Source organism: Oryx dammah, unplaced genomic scaffold (assembly GCF_014754425.2).
Source record: "Oryx dammah isolate SB20612 unplaced genomic scaffold, SCBI_Odam_1.1 HiC_scaffold_11050, whole genome shotgun sequence".
In the NCBI taxonomy this organism is placed as follows: Eukaryota; Metazoa; Chordata; class Mammalia; order Artiodactyla; family Bovidae; genus Oryx; species Oryx dammah.
The window spans coordinates 11,850,487-11,873,514 of record NW_024080444.1 but is presented as its reverse complement, the minus strand read 5'-3'; the positions used below and the strand labels follow the sequence as shown (position 1 = coordinate 11,873,514).

Here is a 23,028-nt window from a genome sequence, read left to right as displayed (position 1 = left end):
TTCCAGCTTGTGCTTCATCCAGCCTGGCATTTCACATGATGTACTCTGCATATAACTTAAATAAACAAGGTGACACTATACAGCCTTAACATACTCCTTTTCAGATTTCGAACCAGTTTGTTGTTCCATGTCCATTTCTAACTGTTGCTTCCTGACCTGCATACAGATTTCTCAGGAGGCAAATAAGGTGGCCTGGTATTCCCATCTGTTTCAGAATTTTCCACAGTTAGTTGTGATCCACACAGTCAAAGGCTTTGGCATAGTCAATAAAGCAGAAATAGATGTTTTCTGGAACTCTCTTGCTTTTTCTATGATCCAGCGGATGTTGGCAATTTGATCTCTGGTTCCTCTGCCTTTTCTAAATCCAGCGTGTACATCTGGAAGTTATCAGTTCATATACTGTTTAAGACTCACTTGGGGAATTTTGAGCATTACTTTGCTATCGTGTGAAATGAGTGCAATTGTGCGGTAGTTTGAACATTCTTTGCCATTGCCCTTCTTTGTGATTGGAATGAAAACTGACCTAACCCAGTTCTGTGACCACTGCTGAGTTTTCCAACTTTGCTAGCATATTGAGTACAACATTTTCACAGCATCATCTTTTAGGATATGAAATAGCTCAGCTGGAATTCCATCACCTCTACTACCTTTATTTTTAGTGATGCTTCCTAAGACCCACCTGACTTCACACTCCAATGTCTGGCTCTAGGTGAGTGATCACACCATCTTGATTATCTGGGTCATTAAGACATTTTTTGTATACTTCTTCTTTGTATTCTTGCCACCATTTCTTAATATTTACTGCTTCTGTTGGGTCCATACTATGTGCCCTTCTTTGCATGAAATGTCCCTTTGGTATCTCTAATTTTCTTGAAGAGATCTCTAGTCTTTTCCATTCTGTTGTTTTCCTCTATTTTTGTGCAATGATCACTGAGAAAGCCTTTCTTATCTCTCCTTGTTATTCTTTGGAACTCTGCATCCAGATGGGTATATCTTTCCTTTTCTCGTTTGTCTTTCGCTTCTCTTTTCTCAGCTATTTGTAAGGCCTCCTCAGACAAATATTTTGCCTTTTTGCATTTCTTTTTCTTGGGGATGGTCTTGGTCAGTGCCTCTTGTACAATGTCATGAACTTCTGTCTATAGTTCTTCAGACACTCTGTCTATCAGATCTAATCCCTTAAATCTATATCTGACTTCCTCTGTATTGTGAGGGATTTGATTTAGGTCATACCTGAATGGTCTAGTGGTTTTCCCTATTTTCTTCAATTTAAGTCTGAATTTGGCAATAAGGAGTTCATGATCTGAGCCACAGTCAGCTCTTGATCTTGTTTTTGCTGACTATATACAGCTTCTCCATCTTTGGCTGCAGAGAATATAATCATTCTGATTTCAATATTGACCGTCTGAAAATGTCCATGTTGTAGAGTCATCTCTTGGGTTTTTGGAAGAGGGTGTTTGCTATGACTAGTGCGTTCTCTTGGCTAACTCTGTTAGCCTTTGCCCTGCTTCATTTTGTACTCCAAGGCCAAACTTGCCTGTTACTTCTGATATCTCTTGACTTTCTACCTTTGCATTCCAGTCCTCTATGATGAAAAGGACATCTTTTTTTGGTGTTAGTTCTAGACTGTCTTGTAGGTCCTTATAAAACCGTTCAACTTCAGCTTCTTTGGCATTAGTGGTTGGGGCATAGACTTCGATTACTGTGATACTGAATGTTTTGCCTTGGAAATGAACAGAGATCATTCTGTCATGTTTGAGATTGCACCCAAGTACTGCATTTCAGACTCTTTTGTTGACTATGAGGGCTACTCCATTTCTTCTAAGGGATTCTTGCCCACAGTAGTAGATATAATGGTCATCTGAATTAAATTCACCCATTCCAATCCATTTTAGTTTATTGAATCCTAAAATGTCAGTGTTTACTCTTGCTGTCTCCTGTTTGACCATTTCCAATTTACCTTGATTCACGGACCTAAATTCCAGGTTCCTATGCAAATTTGTTCTTGACACTATCGGACTTTACTTCCATCACCAGTCACATCCACAACTGAATGTTGCTTTTGCCTTGACTCTGTCTCTTTATTCTCTCAGGAGTTATTTCTCCACTCTTCTCCAGTAGCATATTGAGCACCTACTGACCTGCAGAGTTCATCTTTCAGTGTCATATATTTTTGCCTTTTCATACTGTTCATGGGTTCTCAAGGCAAGAATACTGAAGTTGTTTGCATTCTTTTACCTAGTGGGCCCCGTAATTGCTACAGTGTTGTCATAGCAAAACATTGGAAATTGTTGTGGATTGTTGAATAAAATGGCCCATCCACACAAATGCAGCTGTAAAAAGAAATGAGAAAGAACTGTGTGTTCTTCTGTGGAGTGATTTCTAACACATATTTATCAGTTGAAAACTGACATGAAGAAAGTTATATATAATATGATACTGGTTATCTAAGAAAGCTGAAAAGAGAGAGAATAAAACTGTATTTTATAAAATAAGGGTAAACTAAAAACATTAAAAAATCTGTCATTTATATGGGGGAGGGAAGGGACAAGAGAGAAAGGATGGAAACACTAGCTACATTTTTCTACATATACTTGTGTTTTGTAAATTTTTCCTAATTGTGAAACAAAGTTAAACATTTTTTAAGTCCCTAAAATTGGAAGCAAATGAAACAAATAAGCCTAAGTCTATAATGAGTAGATGGAATAACTACAGAGAGTGGAACTATTTTAAGACTTTTAAAACATAGGAAATTCCCTATACATCCCTTCTGGTGTATACTCTGGGGACAAAAACAAGTGCTGTAAGTTCTTTTTTATAATTGTATTGTTGATGTTAGAATTATTGTTCTGACACTAGGTTTGTGTTTTGTGGGATAAAGCAAATGAGTAATTATGTTGGGGTCCTTGGGAACCAGGTTTTTTTTTGAGGTGGGGAAGACAAAGGAAGCAGAGATACAAATGTAAGAATAATGGAATTAACTTAAATACCTTGAATCCTGAATGGAAGTACCACTACAAATTCACAGTATATTTTTATCTTAAAAAGAAAAAGTATTTCTCTGCTTTGTCTCCTGAAAAAGACTAGAAACAAGCACAATGCAGTAGATTACCCAGATCTACTTAGTGGCCTCCAGTTCCCACTAAAAGAAGTGAGAACTTCTTAGGAAAATAACTGATTCTAGATGAGAGACAGAAAAGATACAGGTTGATTCTGGAACACCATCTCATCCAAGAAAGCAAGGATGTTATTAGGATACAGTTGAATAAGGCAAAAAAGTTCAGCAACCAAGAGTCACTTCTTGGGACTTGCCTGGTGGTCCAGTGGCTAAGACTCTGTGCTCCCAATGCAGGGGGCTCAGGTTCAATCTGGTCAGGGAAGTAGATCCCACATGCCACAACTAAGAATTCACATGCCACAGCTAAAGATCCTGCATGCTGCAACTATGACCCAGTACAGTTAAATAAAATAAATAAATATTTAAAAGAAGAAAAGAGAGTCACTTCTTAGAGAGAGGGGATAATTTGATTATTATTAAGAATATTAATTGCAGTGATTTAAGTCATATCAAATATGTTTAAATTAATGATCTCATAAAGGCTCACATACTCCCAAATCCCCAAAGGACACCTTTGCAGAACTCATTATTTTGAAAATTGGTAGATAAATGAAAAGGAACAAACGCAGATCTTACATTTCCTCTGTGAAATACTCAGGTAACCAGATACTAGATGAGAAGGTTTCTCTTCATGTAGATATTTGACTTAATAAATGAAAAAGAAATAAGTGAGTTTGAAAATCACCATTGTGCAACCCCTCCTGATGAATTAATGGAGGTAGGCAATGCTCATCCCTGGCTGCCAACATGAAAAAGAAGAGCCGTCTAGACATTCTATGCCTCATGACAGAGGTGTACATTCTACCTATAGAGTATGCCTTCTGCTCCCCAGTGCCCCATTACCCCAGATTTGATCCTGAATCTTATGAGTCCTCTAATATCAGTTACTCTCAATGTTTTCGTTCCTAGGATACATTTGTCAATATCTGGAGATTGTTTTTGGTTGTCTCAGTTGGGAGAGGTAGTGCTCCTAGTATCTTGCAATTAAAAACCAGGATTTCTGGAACCCTCTTGCTTTTTCCATGATTCAGTGGATGTTGGCAACTTGATCTCTATTTCCTCTACCTTTTCTAAATCTAGCTTCTACATCTGGAAGTTCTCCATTCACGTACTGTTGAAGCCTAACTTGAAGGATTTTGAGCATTACTTTGCTAGCATGTGAAATGAGTGCAATTGCATGGTAGTTTGAGCATTCTTTGGCATTGCTTTTCTTTGGAATTGCAGTGGAAACTGACCTTTTCCAGTCCTGTGACCACTGCTGAATTTTCCAAATTTGTTTTTCATATTGAGTGCAGCACTTTAATATCATCATCTTTTAGGATTTGAAATAAATCAGCTGGAATTCCATCACTTCCACTAACTTTGTTCATAGTAATTCTTCCTTAAGGCCCACTAGTCTTCACACTCCAGGATGTCTGGTTCTAAGTGAGTGACCACACCATTGTAGTTATCTGGGTCATTAAAACCTTTTTTGTGTAGTTCTTCTGTGTATTGTTGCCACCTTTTCTTTAATCTTTTCTGCTTCTGTTAGATTCTTGTCATTCTGTCCTTTATTGTGCCCATCTTTGCATGGAGTGTTCCCTAGGTATCTCCAGTATTCTTGAAGATATCTCTAGTCTTTTTCATTCTATTGTTTCCCTCTATTTCTTTGCATTGTTCATTTAATAAGGCTTTCTTGTCTCTCCTTACTATTCTCTGGAACTCTGCATTCAGTTGGGTATATATTTCCCATTTTCCTTTGCTTTTTGCTTCTCTTTTTTCTCAGCTATTTATAAAGCCTCCTCAGAAAACCACTTTGCCTTCTTGCATTTCTTTTTCTTTGGCATGGTTTTGGTCACCACCTCCTGTACAATGTTATGGACCTACATCCATAGTTCCTCAGGCACTCTGTCTACCAGATCTAATCTAAAATGCTCAAAACCCTTAGACTAGGCTTCAACTGTATGTGAACCAAGAACTTCCATATGTACAAGCTGGATATAGAAAAGGCAGAGGAACCAGAAATCAAATTGGCAACATCTGTTGGATTAAAGAGAAAGCCAGGGAATTCTAGAAAAACATCTACTTCTATTTCATCAACTATGCTAAAACCTTTGACTGTGTGGATCACAACAAACGGGAAAATTTCTAAAGAAATGGAAACCCCAGACCACCTTACCTGCCTCCTGAGAAACCTTTATGCAGGTCAAGAAGCAACAGTTAGAATCTTATACAGAACAACTAACTGGTTCAAAATTAAGAAAGAAATATGTTAAGGCTGTATATTGTCACCCTGCCTATTTAAATTATATGCAGAGTACATCATGTGAAATGCTAGGCTGGATGAATCACAAGCTGGAATCAAGATTGCCAGGAGAAATGTCACCAATCTCAGATATGCAGAAGATCCCACTCTAATGGCTGAAAGCAAAGAAGAACTAAAGAGCCTCTTAAGGAGAGTGAAAGAAGAGAGTAAAAAAGCTGTCTTAAAACTCAACATCCACAAAAGCAAGATCATGGCATCCAGTCCCAACACCTCGTGGCAAATAGACGGGGAAAAAGTGGGATCCCAGATCACTGTAGACAGTGCCTGCAGCCATGAAATTAAAAGACACTTGCTCCTTGGAAGAAAAGCTATGATAAACCTAGACAGCATATTAAAAAGCAGAGACATCACTTTGCTGACAAAGGTCCATAGAGTCAAAGCTATGGTTTTTCTAGTACTTATGTATAGATATGAGAGTTGGACCATAAAGAAGGCTGAGCACTGAAGAATGGATGCTTTTGGATTGTGGTGCTGGAAGACTCTTGAGAGTCCCTTGGACAGCAAGGAGATCAAATCAGTCAATGCCAAAAGAAATCAACCTGAATACTCATTGAAACGGCTGAAGCTGAAGCTGAATCTCCAGTACTTTGGTCACCTGACATGAAGAGCCAACTCACTGGAAAAGACCCTGATGCTGGGAAAGATTGAAGGCAAAACGAGAAGGGGATGGCAGAGGATGACATGATTAGATTGCATCACCAATTCACTCGACATGAGTTTGAACAAACTCCAGGAGATAGTGAAGGACAGAGGAGCTTGGTGAGCTGCAGTCCATGGGGTTAAACTGTCAGACACGACTTAGCGGCTGAACAACAACAACTAGTTATCATCCAAATATAAATGGGACTCGGGCTCAATAGTTCCAACCTTCTTAGATGTTCCCTTAGGAGAGAGGCATTTGTCATAGAAGGACAGACCATTTGACTTGTATTTCTTGAAACTCAGAAAGTCTCCATCAACACCTTTAACACCTTTCATAAGACATTTAATCAGGTGTGGGAGAGAACACAGACTTTGGAAGTCATACAGATCTGGGTTTGAAAACCAGTGTAGTAATTTTCCATTGCTATGTAACAAATTACCACAAACTTAGTTGCTTGAACTTGCACTAATTATCTCACGGTTGCTGTGGGTCAGAAGTTCAGGCATGGCTTCATTGGGTTCTTTGTCTCAGAGACTCTCAACCTGGACTAGGTTCTTATTTGGAGGTTCTACTTCTAAAACTTCAACTTCTAAACTAGTGACTTCACTTGGATGTGTAGCTTTATGTATTTCATCAAATTTGCAAAGTTTTGGCTCACATATTCTTTCTATCCCTGTCTCTCTCTCCTCTTTGTGAGACTCCCATTATGTGTATGTAAACATATTCCTTTTTTTTTTTTTTGGCCACACGGTGCTGCTTATGGGCTCTTAGCTCCTGACCAGGGAATCAAACCCATCCCCACTGCAGTGGAAGTGCAGAGTCCTATCCACTGGGCACCAGGGAATTACCCTCTTTTTTATTTTTTGTTAAGCTTCTCAAAGTGTGATCCTTAGGCCAGAAGCATCAATATCACTTGGGCAACTGTTAGAAATGTAAATTCTCAGGCCCTAACCCCGAGGTACTGAAGAAACTCTGAGAATGAGGCCCAGGAATATGAGCCCTCCAGGCAGTTTTAATGCATGATAAAGTTTGAGAACCAATGTTTTAGCCAGTTATAATTTATTAATACAGGCTATCCATGTGTGTTTCAGTGAATTGATTAATCAACTGTAGTCACAGTGATTAAACACCTATTAGATGCCAAGCACTGGACATACAGTGAGATGACTTCTGCTCTAAATGCTAAGACCCAGTCCTCAGGCACACTGGATCACAGAGTGTTGTTAAGAAGGCTGCCACATAAACAGGTTTCAAGAGGTGATGAGAGGGTATATATGTGGAAATGTACTTGTGACTAGTCATTGTGGGAGTGCAGAGAGGAGAGTGAAAAAGCTGGCTTGCAACTCAACATTCAAAATGTGAAGATCATGGCATCCCATCATTAAGTGCCCATGAGAAATAGATGGGGAAAAAGTGGAAACAGTGACAGATTTTATTTTCTTAGGATCCAAAATCACTGTGGTTGGGGACTGCAGCCATGAAATTAAAAGATGCTTGCTCCTTGGAAGAAAAACTATGACAAACTCAGACAGCATTTTTAAAACCAGAGACATCACTTTGCTGACAAAGGCTCACATAGTCAAAGCTATTATTTTTCCAGTAGTCATGTACGAATGTGAGAGTCAGACCATAAGGAAGGCTGAGTGCCAAAGAATGGATGCTTTTGAATTGTGGTGATGGAGAAGACTCTTGAGAGTCCCTTGGACAGCAAGGAGATCAAACCAGTCAATCCTGAAGTAAATCAACCCTGAATATTCTTTGGAAAGTCTGATGCCACCTGATGTGAAGAGCCAACTCAGTGGAAGAAAAATCTGATGCTGGGGAATATTGAGGACAGGAGGAGAAGAGGGTGACAAAGGATCAGATGGTTGGGTGGCATCACTGACTCAGTGGACATGAGTTTGAGCAAACTCTGGGAGATAGTAAAGGGCAGGGAAGTTTGGACTGCTGCAGTCCATGGGGTTGCAAAGACTTGGACACAACTTAGAGAGTGAACAACAACAAGAGAAACAACACTGGAAATAAAAAGTCATCCTAAAATTGGAGAAGTGTAAGCATTAGTTCAGACTGAGTTGAGAAAAAGCCCATTGAACCATTATGATTTGAATAAAGGACATAATAAGATAGCAGAGTTGGTGGAAGTGTGGTGTTGAGCAAATTTCTCTATAAACTGGGAAGAATGTGTTTCTACTCTGGCCTCTAAATCCATTGTTTAGCCAAGTACACTTTTATCACTATTGAAATGGGAGTAATCATGAAAGTAATTATCAGAAAAGATATATATCATTTATCATTGTGATATATATCAGTGTGAAAGAAGAATATATGAGCAGATTTTTAAAACTGTAATGGACAATTCTGAAAATAAAAGTATAGAGAATTGTATCATAAAACCTCTATGTATGTATAAGCCAAATTTTGAGGTAGTTGTTGTGACCAAAAGAGATCATGTGTATAAAGCCTTTATACAGAGCCTTAATATCAGTTCAATTCAGTCGCTCAGTCATGTCCGACTCTTTGCAGCCTCATCAACCTCAGGACATCAGGCCTCCCTGTCCATCACCAACTCCCGGAGTTTACCCAAACTCATGTCCATCGAGTTGGTGATGCCATCCATCCATCTCATCCTCTGTCAACCCCTTCTCCTCCTGCCCTCAATCTTTCCCAGCATCAGGGTCTTCTCAAATGAGTCAGCTCTTTGCATAAGGTGGCCAAAATATTGGAGTTTCAGCTTCAACATCAGTCCTCCCAATGAACACCCAAGACTGATCTTCTTTAGGATGGACTGGTTGGATCTCCTTGCAGTCCAAGGGACTCTCAAGAGTCTTCTCCAACACTACAGTTCAAAAGCATCAATTCTTCAGTGTTCAGCTTTCTTTATAGTCCAACTCTCACATGCATACATGACTACTGGAAAAACCATAGCCTTGATTAGACTTCACGGGAATTAAGACCATCCCCAAGAAAAAGAAATGCAAAAAAGCAAAATGGCTCTCTGAGGAGGCCTTACAAATAGCTGTGAAAAGAAGGGAAGCAAAAAGCAAAGGAGAAAAGGAAAGATATACCCATTTGAATGCAGAGGTCCAAAGAATAGCAAGGAGAGATAAGAACGCCTTCTTCAGCGATCAATGCAAAGAAATAGAGGAAAACAATAGAATGGGAAAGACTAGAGATCTCTTCAAAAATTAGAGATACTAAGGGAACATTTCATGCAAAGATGGGCTCAATAAAGGACAGAAATGCTAGGGACCTAACAGAAGCAGAAGATATTAAGAAGAGATGGCAAGAATACACAGTAGAACTATACAAAAAAGATCTTCACGACCCAGATAATCATGATGGTGTAATCACTCTCCTAGAGCCAGACATCCTGGAATGTGAAGCCAAGTGGGCTTTAGGAAGCATCACTACGAACAAAGCTAGGGGAGGTGATGGAATTCCAGTTGAGCTATTTCATATCCTAAAAGATGATGCTGTGAAAGTGCTGCACTCAATATGCCAGCAAATTTGGAAAACTCAGCAGTGGCCACGGGACTGGAAAAGCTGTTTTCTTTCCAATCCCAAAGAAAGGCAATGCCAAAGAATGCTCAAACTACCACACAATTGCACTCATCTAACATGCTAGTAAAGTAATGCTTAAAATTCTCCAAGCCAGGCTTCAGCAATACGTGAACTATGAAATTCCAGATGGTCAAGCTGGATTTAGAAAAGGCAGAGGAACCAGAGATCAAACTGCCAACATCCACTGGATCATGGAAAAAGCAAGAGTGTTCCAGAAAAACATCTATTTCTGCTTTATTGACTATGTCAAAGCCCTTAACTGTGTGGATCACAATAAACTGTGGAAAATTCTGAAAGAGATGGGAATACCAGACCATCTGACCTGCTTCTTGAGAAATCTGTATGCAGGTCAGGAAGCAACAGTTAGAACTGGACATGGAACAACAGACTGGTTCCAAATAGAGAAAGTAGTACCTCAAGGCTGTATATTGTCACTCTGCCTATTTAACTTATATGCAGAGTACATCCTGGGCTGGATGAAGCACAAGCTGGAATCAAGATTGCTGGGAGAAATATCAACAACCTCAGATATGCAGATGACACCAGCCTTATGGCAGAAAGTGAAGAAAAACTAAAGAGCTTCTTGATGGAAGTGAAAGAGGAGAGTGAAAAAGTTGGCTTAAAGCTCAACATTCAGAAAACGAAGATCATGGCATCTGGTCCCATCACTTCATGGCAAATAGACAGGGAAACAGTGGAAACAGTGTCAGACTTTATTTTTCTGGGCTCCAAAATCACTGCTGATGGTGATTGCAGCCATGAAATTAAAAGACGCTTACTCCTTGGAAAGAAAGTTATGACCAACCTAGACAGCATATTCAAAAGCAGAGACATTACTTTGTCAACAAAGGTCCATCTAGTCAAGGCTATGGTTTTCCAGTAGTCATGTATGCATGTCAGAGTTGGACTCTAAAGAAAGCTGAGTGCAGAAGAATTGTTGCTTTTGAACTGTGGTGTTGGAGAAGACTCTTGAGAGTCCCTTGGACTGTAAGGAGATCCAACCAGTCCATTCTGAAGGAGATCAGTCAGTCCTGGATGTTCACTGGAAGGACTGATGGTGAAGCTATAACTCCAGTACTTTGGCCACCTCATGCAAAGAGCTGACCCATTTGAGAAGGCCCTAATGCTGGGAAAGATTGAGGGCAGGAGAGGAAGGGGATGACAGAAGATGAGATGGTTGGATGGCATCACTGACTCAATGGACATGAGTTTGAGTGAACTCCAGGAGCTGGTGATGGATAGGGAGGTCTGGGGTGCTGCAGTCCATGGGGTCGCAAGGAGTCAGACACGACTGAGTGACTGATTTGAAATGAACTGAACTGACTAGGCAGAGGCTTTCAGTAATGGCTTGTGTACCAGTCAGGTTTTAAGCAAAAAAGCAAAAGAGGTTAATTGTTGGGATCTGACCTTATCAAGTGGGGGAGCTAGTTTCATAGTCTATATGAGGCTCTTGTCTTTGTACTTGGTGAAAGAGCTCATAATCAACAGGGATGAGCTGGAAGCTGCATCGGTTGCTCACTGACTCCAAGTCTCTAATGACCAGCAGAAGACACTCTCCTTTATCACGGAGCCCATGACAGTTGGGGCTGCTAGGATCAGGTAGGAGCTAGAGTGTCAGGAAATGTTTCACAGTAGGATTCCTGTGTGCTGTTTCCTATCTCTCTTGAGCCCTCTGTTCCTTATCAGTTCCTGATAGGAGCAAGCAGAGTGGCCAGCCACTCCCAGGACTGAGATCAAAGAGATGGAATTCTTGCATAAGATTTCCTTCACTGCTGCTGCTAAGTCGCTTCAGTCGTGTCCGACTCTGTGCGACCCCATAGACGGCAGCCCACCAGGCTCCCCTGTCCCTGGGATTCTCCAGGCAAGAACACTGGAGTGGGTTGCCATTTCCTTCTCCAACGCATGAAAGGGAAAAGTGAAAGTGAAGTTGCTCAGTCGTGTCCAACTCTTCGTGACCCCATGGACCACAGCCTTCCAGGCTCCTCTGTCCATGGGATTTTCCAGGCAAGAGTTCTGGAGTGGGGTGCCATTTTTTTCCATATGGTGAAAGGGATTATCTACGACCCTCTTTTGATATGGATTGTCTTTTGGCTTTAAGGTCTCTATTACTCCTTGTTTCCTTGGTAACTTGTAAAGTCTGGTCTTTTGATCTTTATCTGAAGAAGCTACCTTGTAATATGGTATATATATCCACATAGAATTCAATAAAGCACCCTTGTTTCACCAGAGACTTGGGTCCCCATGTCCTTCTCTCTCTCTCTCTCTGTGTCTTTCTGGCTGATTCCCTGGAGCGTGGAGGCCTTCCGAGTTCATTTTCCTGCCTGGGCCTCCAAGACCTCTTAAGACTTCTTGAGAGGGTGCCTTGCACCTACGTGAGTGGTACAAGGTCTGTCCAAGGGCTTTATTGGTTTTCAGCACAACCCAGGGAATATTAGCCTCTTTCTTTCTTTCACCTTCTTATCATCGATTCCAGACCACCAGGTTCCGGTCCATTAAAGGACCCCAACACTAGAGGACCAGTGAGCCTGGCTGCTGCTACATGCCAACAAGGTAAGTATGTGAGCTGCAAGGGAGCCTGGTACCTCGTAGTGACCTTTGAAACATAAAAAGTGGGGGTGTGACTTCACTTTTGCCTTTTAAATCTTATGTAAGGTGTTCCTTGCAGTTTGCTTGGCAACCCACTCCAGTATTCTTGCCTGGAGAATTCCATGGACAGAGAAGCCTGGTAGGCTACAGTCCATGGGGTCGCAGAGTCAGACACAACTGAGCACACATACACATAAATGAGAATTATGCACAGAAGGGGATTTCAGGGACATGTAGTTTTGGTTATTAATTACTGTGTAACAAACTACCCCCAGAGCCATAGCTTAAAATAGTAACAAGCATTTATTTAGCTCAGAAATACACAATTTGGGCAGGCCTCAGTGAGGACAGCTCATTTGTGCTCCATATGGTGTCAGCTAGAATGGCTCCAAAGACTTGTCAGAGGCTGGGGACTGGAATCATCTGAAGGCGCCCTCACTCCCATGTCTGGTGGTTGATGCTGGCAGCTGGAACAGCTGGTGCTCTGACTGTGTGGTCTCTCTGGCATGGCAGCTTCATGGTAGCCAGACTTCTTATTAGAGTTCAGAGTTCCAAAGACATGAGATGAGAGAGGCAGACAGACAGTGACAGGCAGACAGTTTTTGTCCTGGTTCTGCCATTTATTAGCGGTATCACTTTAAGCAAGTGTCACTTTAAGCATTTATTCTCTCTGATCCTCAGTTCTCAAATATTAAAAATCAAAACTTATATTGGAGTTGCTGAGAAGACCCTTAGGCAAAAATTTGAGTGAAAGTAGTTTATTTGGAAGTTAATCCCAGGAAATATCAGAAGGGAGCTGGGAAGCTTGTAAGGAAGCCAGTAAAAGGTACTTAAACAAGTAACCCCTTAGGCAATGGAAGCTTAAAACCTCTGGGGAACCCTGGGGAACCACTGTAGAACTTATGTCTCAGAACTAGGGGATCAACTCAAACCAGTTGGGTGAGGATTGGGCGGAGCTAGAGGGTGAGGGAGTGGAGGTGGGGAGTGGGAGGTGGCTGAGGGAGAATTAATTCCCAGCAGTTTTGCCCTGTTAAGTTACACAGGTGAGAAAAACCCTCAGACAAAGAGATAAAGGTGCTGTTGGAGAAAAACTAAGCAGGTTTGCACTGAAAATAGTAATAGCTGAAGGGATATGAACAGGGCACCAACAGGGGTTGATACAAAGGATATTAGTTGTTTTTTTTAAGGTCGTTGAATAACTAAAATGTGATAATACACAAAACATCCTCTACTGGCGTGATGGTTCTAGTTTTTGCGTTGGGATCCTGCACGTCAGGATTCAGGGGAGGCATTCAGAGGTCCTGGAACTTTAAATACTGTCAAGGCAATGGCACCCCACTCCAATACTCTTGCCTGGAAACTCCCATGGACGGAGGAGCCTAGTGGGCTGCAGTCCAGGGGGTCGCAAGGAGTTAGACACGACTGAGCGACTTCACTTTCACTTTTTACTTTCATGCATTGGAGAAGGAAATAGCAACCCACCCACTCCAGTGTTCTTGCCTGGAGAATCCCAGGGACGGGGAAGCTTGGTGGGCTGCTGTCTCTGGGGTCACACAGAGTCGGACACAACTGAAGCGACTTAGCAGCAACTTCCTAAAAGTAAGTCTCAACAAATGACATTAATGTATATGGATTACCACTTCCCTCAATGAACTTCACAGCTGATCATGTTAAACTCTGCATTGTTGTTGTTGTTCAGTAGCTAAGTTGATTCTGACTCTTTGTGACCCCATAGATTGCAGTAGGCCAGGCTTCCTTGTCTCTCACTTCCCTGTCCCTCTTGTGGCATTTGCTCAAACTCATGTCCAGTGAGTCAGTGATGCTATCCAACCATCTCATTCTCTGTTGCTTCCTTCTCCTGCCTTCAATCTTTCCCAGCATCAGGGTCTTTCCCAGTGAGTTGGCTCTTCGCATCAGGTGGCCAGAGTGTTGGAGCTTCAGCTTCAGCATCAGTCCTTCCAATGAATATTCAGGGTTGATTTCATTTAGAACTGACTGGTTTGATTTCCTTGCAGTCCAAGGGAATCACAAGAATCTTTTCCAGCACCATAGTTCAAAACCATCAGTTCTTCAGTGCTCAGTTTTCTTTATGGTCCAACTCTCACATCCGCACATGACTACTGGAAAAACCATAGCTTTGACTATAATAGGGATCTTTGTTAGCTAAATGATGTCTCTGCTTTTTAATGTTTTCTAGGTTTGTCATAGCTTTCCGTCCAAGGAGCAAGCATCTTTAACTTCATTGCTGCAGTCACTGTCTGCAGTGATTTCGAAGCCCAAGAAGATAAAACCTGTCACTGTTTCCACTTTTTCCCCTTCTATTTGCCATGAAGTGATGAGACTGGATCCCATGATTTTCTTTTTTGAATGTTGAGTTTTAAGCCAGCTTTTTCAAGTCCTCCTTCACCCTCATCAAGAAACTTTTTATTTCCTCTTTGCTTTCAGAGTGGTATCATCTGCATATATTAGGTTATTGGTGTTTCTCCTGACAGTCTTGATTCCAACTTGTGATTCATCCAGCCTGGCATTTTGCACAGAAATGTAATGTAATATGCACAGAAGTTAAATAAGCAGGGTGACAATTAACAGTCTTGATTTATTCCTTTCTCAGTTTTGAAACAGTTCATTGTTTCATGTCTGGTTCTAACTGCTGCTTCTTGATCTGCATACAGATTTCTCTGGAAACAGGTAAGATTGTCTGGTATTGCCATCTCTTAAAGAATTTTCCACAGTTTGTTGGGATCCACACAGTCAAAGGATTTAGCATAGACAATAAAGCAAAGTAGATGTTTTTCTGGAATTCCCTTGCTTTCTCCGTGACCAAATGAATGTTGACAATTTGATCACTGGTTCCTCTGCTTTTCTAAATCCAGCTTGTATATCTGGAAGTTCTCAGTTCACATATTGCTGAAGCCTAGCTTGAAGGATTTTGAGCATTACTTTGCTAGCATGTGAAATGAGCACAAATTGGGTGGTAGTCTGAACATTCTTTGGCATTGCTCTTCTTTGGGGTTGAAATAAAAACTGACCTTTTCCAGTCCTATGACCACTGCTGAGTTTTCCAAATTTGCTGGCATATTGCATGTAGTACTTTAATAACATCATCTTTTAGGATTTGTAATAGTTCAGCTGGAATTCCTCACCTCCACTAGCTTTGTTCACAGTAATGCTTCCTAAGACCCACTTGACTTCCCACTCCAGGATGTCTGGCTCTAGGTGAGTGGCCACACCATTATGGTTATCTGGGTCATTAAGACCTTTTTCATACAGTTGTTCTGTGTATTCTTGCTTCTTAATCTCTTCTCCTTTAGTTAGGTCCTTATGGTTTCTGTGCTTTATCGTGTCCATCATTGGATAAAATATTCCCTTGGTATCTCCAATTTTCCTGAAGAGATCTCTAGCCTTTCTCGTTCTATTGTTTTCCTCTGTTTCTTTGCATTGTTCATTTAAAAGTCTTTCTGTTTGCTATGTTCTGGAACTTTGCATTTGGTTGGGTAAATCTTTCCCTTTTTCTGTTGCCTTTCACTTCTCTTCTTTTCCTGGCTATTGTAAAGCCTTTGCAGTCAGATAACCACTTTGCTGTCTTGCATTTCTTTTTCTCTGGGATGGTTTGGTCACTGCCTCTTATACAATGTTATGAACCTCTGTCCATAGTTCTTCAGGCACTCTGTCTACCAGTTCTAACCCCTTGATTCTGTTTGTCATCTCCACTGTATAATCATAAGGGATTTGATTTAGGTCATACATGAATGTGCTAGTGGTTTTCCCTACTTTCTTCATTTTAAGTCTGAATTTTGCAACAAGAAATTCATGATCTGAGCCACAGTCAGCTCTTAGTCTTGTTTTTGCTGACTGTATACAGCTTCTCCATCTTCAGCTGCAAAGAATATAATCAATCTGATTTCAGTGTTAACCATCTGGTGATGTCCATATGTAGAATTGTCTCTTGTGTTGTTTGAAGAGGGTGTTTCCTCTGACCAATGTGTTCTCTTGACAAAACTCTGTTAGCCTTTGCCTTGCTTCATTTTGTATTCCAAGGGTAAACTTGCCTGTTATTCCAGATATCTCTTAGCTTGAGCTTCCTACTTTTACATTCTAATCCCGTATGATGAAAAGGACCTCTTTTTTGGTGTTCTAGAAGGTCTTGTAGGTCTTCATAGACTCTGCAGATGACCATCATATCTACTACTGTGGGCAAAAATCCCTTAGAAGAAATGGAATAGCCCTCATAGTCAACAGAAGAGTCTGAAGTGCAATCTCAAAAATGACAGAATGATCTTTGTTCTTTTCCAAACCATTCAACATCACAGTAATCCAAGTCTATGCCCCAACCACTAATGCTGAAGAAGCTGAAGTTGAACGGCTCCAGGAAGACCTATGAGACCTTCTAGAACTAGCACCGAAAAAAAAAAAGATGTCCTTTTCATCACAGGGGTGGGATGTAAAAGTAGGAAGTCAGAAGATGCTGGAGTAACAGGCAAATTTGGCCTTGGAGTACAAAGTGAAGCAGTGCAAAGGCTAACGGAGTTTTGCCAAGAGAACGCACTGGTCATAGCAAACACCGTCTTCCAACAAGAGATGACTCTACACATGGACATCACCAGATGGTCAATACCGAAATCAGATTGATTATATTCTTGCACAACAGACTCGTTCCAAACAGGAAAAGGAGTACGTCAAGGCTGTATATTGTCACCCTGCTTATTTAACTTCTATGCAGAGTACATCATGAGAAATGCTGGGCTGGAAGAAGCACAAGCTGGAATCAAGATTGCTGGGAGAAATATCAATAACCTCAGATAGGCAGATGACATCACCCTTATGGCAGAAAGTGAAGAGGAACTAAAAAGCCTCTTGATGAAAGTGAAAGAGGAGAGTGAAAAAGTTGGCTTAAAGCTCAACATTCAGAAAATGAAGATCATGGCATCTGGTCCCATCACTTCATGAGAAATAGATGGGGAAACAGTGGAAACAGTGTCAGACTTTATTTTGGGGGGCTCCAAAATCACTGCAGATGGTGATTGTAGCCATGAAATTAAAAGATGCTTACTCCTTGGAAGGAAAGTTATGACCAACCTAGATAGTATATTGAAAAGCAGAGATATTACTTTGTCAACAAAGGTCCATCTAGTCAAGGCTATGGTTTTTCCAGTGGTCATGTATGGATGTGAGAGTTGGACTGTGGAGAAAGCTGAGCGCAGAAGAATTGTTGCTTTTGAACTGTGGTGTTGGAGAAGACTCTTGAGAGTCCCTTGGACTGCAAGGAGATCCAACCAGTCCATGCTAAAGGAGATCAGCCCTGGGATTTCTTTGGAAGGACTGATGCTGAAGCTGCAACTCCAGTACTTTGGCCACCTGATGCAAAGAGTTGACTCATTGGAAAAGACCCTGATGCTGGGAGGGATTAGGGGCAGGAGGAGAAGGGAATGACAGAGGATGAGATGGCTGGATGGCATCACTGACTTGATGGACATGAGTTGAGTGAACTCTGGGAGTTGGTGATGGATAGGGAGCCCTGGCGTGCTATGATTCATGGGGTCGCAAAGAGTCAGACACGACTGAGCGACTGAACTGAACTGATATTCTTGCAGCCAAACATGGAGAAGCTGTATACAGCCAGCAAAAACAAGACTGGGAGCTGACTGTGGCTCAGATCATGAAGTCCTTATTGCCAAGTCAACGGTGAAAGTGAAAGTCGCTCAGTTGTGTCCAACTCTTTGTGAGCCCATTGACTATACATTCCAAGGAATTCTCCAGGCCAGAATACTGGAATGGGTAGGGTAACCTTTCCTTTCTCCAGGGGATCTTCCCAACCCAGGGATGAAACCCAGGTCTCCCACATTGCAGGCGGACTCTTTACCAGCTGAGCCACAAGGGAAGCCCCCTATTGCCAAATTCAGACTTAAATTAAAGAATGTAGGGAAAATCACTAGACCATTCAGGTATGACCTAAATCAAATCCCTTAAGATTATACAGTGAGAGTGACAAATAGATTCAAGGAATTAGATCTGATAGATTGCCTGAAGAACTATGGATGGAGGTTTGTGACATTGTACAGGAGGCAATGAGCAAGACCATCCCCAAGAAAATAAATATAAAAAGGCAAAATGGTTGTCTGAGGAGGCCTTATAAATAGCTGAGAAAAGAACAGAGGCTAACGGTGAAGGAGAAAAGGAAAGATATACTCATGTGAATGCAAAGGAAAGATATACTCATGTGAATGCAAAGTTCCAAAGAATAGCAGAAGAGATAAGAAAGCCTTCCTCAGTGATCAACACAAAGAAAAGGAGGAAAACAATAGAATGGAAAAGACTAGAGATCTCTTCAAGAAAATTAGAGATACCAAGGGAACATTTCATGCAAAGATGGACACAATAAAGTACAGAAATTGTAAGGACCTAACAGAAGCAGAAGATATTAAGAAATGGTGGCAAGAATATGCAGAAGAACTATACAAAGATGATCTTCATGACCCAGATAACTGTGATGGTGTGATCACTTACCTAGAGCCAGACATCCTGGAATGTAAAGTCTAGTGGGCCTTAGGAAGCATCATTACAAACAAAGCTAGTGGAGGTGATGGAATTCCAGCTGAGCTATTTCACATCCTAAAAGATGATGCTTTGAAAGTGCTGCACTCAAAATGCCAGCAAATTTGGAAAACTCAGCAGTGGCCATAGACCTGGAAAAGGTCAGTTTTTATTTTAATACCAAAGAAAGGCAATGCCAAAGAATGTTCAAACTACCACATAGTTGTACTCATCTCACATGCTAGTAAAGTAATGTTCAAAATTCTCCAATCCAGGCTTCAACAGTAGGTAAACCGTGTACTTCCAGATGTTCAAGATGAATTTAGAAAAGGCAGAGGAACCAGAGACCAAATTGCCAAGATTCAGTTGGTCATGGAGAAAGCAAGAGAATCCCAGAAAAACATCCACTTTTGCTTTATTGATTATGCCAAAGCCTTTGATTGTGTGAAGTGAAGTGAAAGTCGCTCAGTTGTGTCTGACTCTTTGTGACCCCATGAACTATACAGTCCATGGAATTCTCCAGGCCAGAATACTGGAATAGGTAGCCTTTCCCTTCTCCAGGGGATCTTCCCAACACAGGGAATGAACCCAGGTCTCCTGCATTGCAGGCAGATTCTTTACCAGCTGAGCCACAAGGGAAGCACAAGGATACTGGAGTGGGTAGACTATCCCTTCTCCAGGGGATCTTCCCAACCCAGGAATCGAACCAGGGTCTCCTGCATTATAGGCAGATTCTTTTACCAACTGTTCTGTCAGGGAAGTAGATCACGGTAAATTGTGGAAAATTCTTCAAGAGATGGGAATACTAGACCACCTTAACTGCCTCCTGAGAAATCTGTATGCTGTCAAGAAGCAACAGTTAGAACTGGACACGGAACAACAGACAGGGAAAGTAGTGCGTTAAGGCTGTATATTGTCACCCTGCTTATTTAAGTTATATGCAGAGTACCTCATGAGAAACGCTGGGCTGGATGAAGCACAAGTAGGAATCAAGACTGCAGGGAGAAATATCAATAACCTCAGATACGCAGATGACACCACCCTTATGGCAGAAAGTGAAGAGGAACTAAAAAGCCTCTTGATGAAAGTGAAAAAGGAGAGTGAAAAAGTTGGCTTAAAACTCAACGTTCAAAAAACTAAGATCATGGCATCCGGTCCCATTACTTCATGGCAATAGATGGGGAAACAATGGAAACAGTGAGAGAGCTTATTTTCTTGGGCTCCAAAAGTCACTGCAGATGGTGATTGCAGCCATGAAATTAAAAGACACTTGCTGCTTGGAAGAAAAGCTATAAGAAACCTAAACACCATATTAAAAACCAGAAACATTGCTGACAAAGGTCCATCTAGTCAAAGCTATGGTTTTTCCAGTAGTCATGTATGGATGTGAGAGTTGGACTATAAAGAAAGCTGAGCACTGAAGAATTGATGCTTTTGAACTCTGGTGTTGGAGAAGACTCTGGAAAGCCCCTTGGACAGCAAGGAGATCAAATCAGTCAATCCTAGGGGAAATCAGTTCTGAATATTCATTGGAAGGACTGATGCTGAAGCTGAAACTCCAATATTTTGGCCACCTAATGTGAAGAACTGACTCACTGGAAAAAACTCTGATGCTGGGAAAGATTGAAGGCAGTAGGAGAAGGGATCGACAGAGGATGAGATGGCTGGATGGCATCACTGGCTGGATGGACATGAGTTTGAGCAAGCTCAGAAATTTGGTGATCATTAGGGAAGCCTGGCGTGCTGTAGTCCATGGAGTCACAAAGAGTCAGACTCGACTGAGGGACTGAACTTAACACCTCTAATAGCCTATAGGAGTTCAGACCTTCCAGTGGTTCCTCATAACTCTTAACCCACATTAAGGCTGAAGTGAAGTGAAGTTGCTCAGTCATGTCCGACTCTTTGCGACCCCATAGACTGTAGCCTACCAGGCTCCTCCGTCCATGGGATTTTCCAGGCAAGAGTACTGCTCTGGAGTGGGTTGCCATTTCCTTTTCCAGAGGATCTTCCCGACCCAGGGATCGAACCGAGGTCTCCTGCATTGCAGGCCGATGCTTTACCGTCTAAGCCACCAGGGAAGCCTAGCCAACTTCTTTTAATCTTACTCAAACTCTGACCTCTTCCAGAAGCCCCTCTTTCCTCATATGTTCTGGAACTCATGATGTGGTAATATTTCCCGAGAATAACTGCAAACCAACAGTATTATGGTATTGAACTCCCAAGTCTGCAGTTAACTGCAGTTAATTTTATAGTTAACTGTGTTATCTTCGAAGATTTTTCAACAGAGTGACATACTCCAATCTTTGCAAAGATTTTGGTATGCAAGATGGTATAGAAGATGACAGGAAAGAGGGAAAAGCTGTGTGTGTGTGTCCAAGGTATTACAGCTACCCATTTTGAGGCACGGGAGGTGGGAGGACCTGACTTGGCATGAAGCACAGTGACCGTAAAGGAAGCCACTGAGGTTAAAGTGGCAAAGCTTCGTGTCTAGTAAACAATGGCCTGGTATCCGAAGACTTCGGTTTCGGGGCATGGTGCTACTGCCAGTCTCGCAGTGTTGCTGGTGTCTTCCCCAAGTGTAGGGAAGGAATGACACTACCTCGCAGGGTCACAGAGGGGAGCGAGGGGATAAAATTGGCTGCGTGCCCAGCACTGTCTCTGCAACAGGGTAAAGCGCGCCAATCCTGTTTTCTTTTCTATTAAGAAAAAGCGGGGGGGAGATTTTACCATCCACATCCCAGAGATTGCCGTTAGTGGTGAGCCTAAGTACCGGGCATGCTGTCCACTCCCCTTACCCCTACGGGGGAAAGACCCGAAGAAACTGGCAGGGAGGGTGTGTTACAGAGCGTCCGCTCCCAGGCCTCTTTGCAATCCACCCCCCTCCCCAAAGCTCCTCCAGCCGAGAGCTGTTGCCGGGGCCCGGGCGCCGCCCAACTCCAGCGCAGGCCAATGGTAGCGCGGCCTGGGCACCGCCCGGCCACAGTGAAGGCCTATAGCGGCGCGGCACGGGCACCGCCCTGATTCTCCTCCGGCCAATAGCGGCGTGGCCCGGTGCGGGGGCCTGCCTCCAGCCGGGCGGGTAGGTGGAGAGGCGGTCACCGGCTCCGCCTCACTCCCCTCTGACCCGGTGTCTCGTCTCTCTCTCTTCCTGTTCCAAACCACGTGGACGCGCCGGGGGCTGCGGGAGGGAACCCAGGCCGCCCCTGCCGCTGTCGCCGCTACTGCCAGTACCGCGACCCCTTCGCCCATCCTAAGTCGCCTCATCCCTGCTGCCCGCGCCTTTGCGAAGGGCGTGCACATGGCGACCCAGGCGCACTCCCTCAGCTACTCAGGCTGCAACTTCTTGCGCCAGCGTCTGGTCCTGTCCACTCTGAGCGGGCGCCCAGTCAAAATCCGAAAGATTCGGGCCAGAGACGACAACCCCGGCCTCCGAGGTAACTCCGGGGCGCGCAGCTTGCAGGGTGGGCGCAGGGCCCGAGGGGAGACCGCGCTCTTGCCCTGGGGGCCCGCAGGCAGTGAGCCTCCGGGTTCCGTGGGCGCGTGGGGGGCTCGCAGCGCGTCGCCCCCACACCAGAACGCGCCTGAGGTTGTGGGGAGGCGGGGTCACGCCCCGAGGACTGAGCTCTGGTGTGCGCGGCGCTCCGCGTCTCCCAGGCGCTGGTAGTAAACAGCTACACGTTTTCCAGCATTACGTGTTGCAACATATCCCAGGCATCGCCCCCTCGTTTGTCTTGAGTCCCTCTTGCTCTCGCTATTAACCTCTCAAAAGAGAGAAACAGTTTGTTGGACCGAAATGTGGTGAATGGGCAGATGTAACGACGGAGAGCGATGTGGAGAGAGCGAAGTACCACTGGTTGGTATTGTCCCCTGTCCCAAAACAGGTCTCAGAAGCTGATGTCCCCTTGGTTGCCACCGGCTGTCCCTATCGCCATGATTTCTCGGCCGCCCTCACACATCTCCTTGCGTGTGGATTAAAGAATTAAAAAAAAATTCTGTGTTTGTTTTCAGCCGTGACTGTGATTGGTTTGTGCAGGACAGAAGCTTTGAGATAAATTTTTAACAGTCATGGGCCTAATTTCCTTGACTTTAGCAAAGGGTTGGTGACAAGTGCTAAACTATAGGCTTCAGAGCTTTCTTTTTGCCCTACAAAGGTGAATAAGTGAAAAATAAGGCCCCATTTAAACCCATGTCGGGTTAACTGTCCGAGTTTCAACTGGTCCCTTGGAATAAGACTCATATATTTAAAAGCTTCTGTCTGGTTATTCCGAATTGGAAAAATCACTTCAA

At 42.8% G+C, this 23,028-nt stretch overlaps 1 protein-coding gene across 2 annotated transcripts in view; it reads left to right on the top strand.

Moving 5' to 3' along the window:
• The first annotated feature begins 21,853 nt into the window (after positions 1-21,853).
• The window catches only part of LOC120860231 (RNA 3'-terminal phosphate cyclase-like protein), a 63,700-nt gene continuing 62,525 nt past the window's right edge, over positions 21,854-23,028 (top strand). For both annotated transcript variants that reach the window (XM_040236015.1, XM_040236016.1), the window contains exon 1: positions 21,854-22,175. In XM_040236015.1, coding sequence (XP_040091949.1) covers positions 22,040-22,175 — 136 coding nt within the window. In that variant the 5' untranslated portion in view covers positions 21,854-22,039. The remainder of the gene's footprint in view (positions 22,176-23,028) is intronic.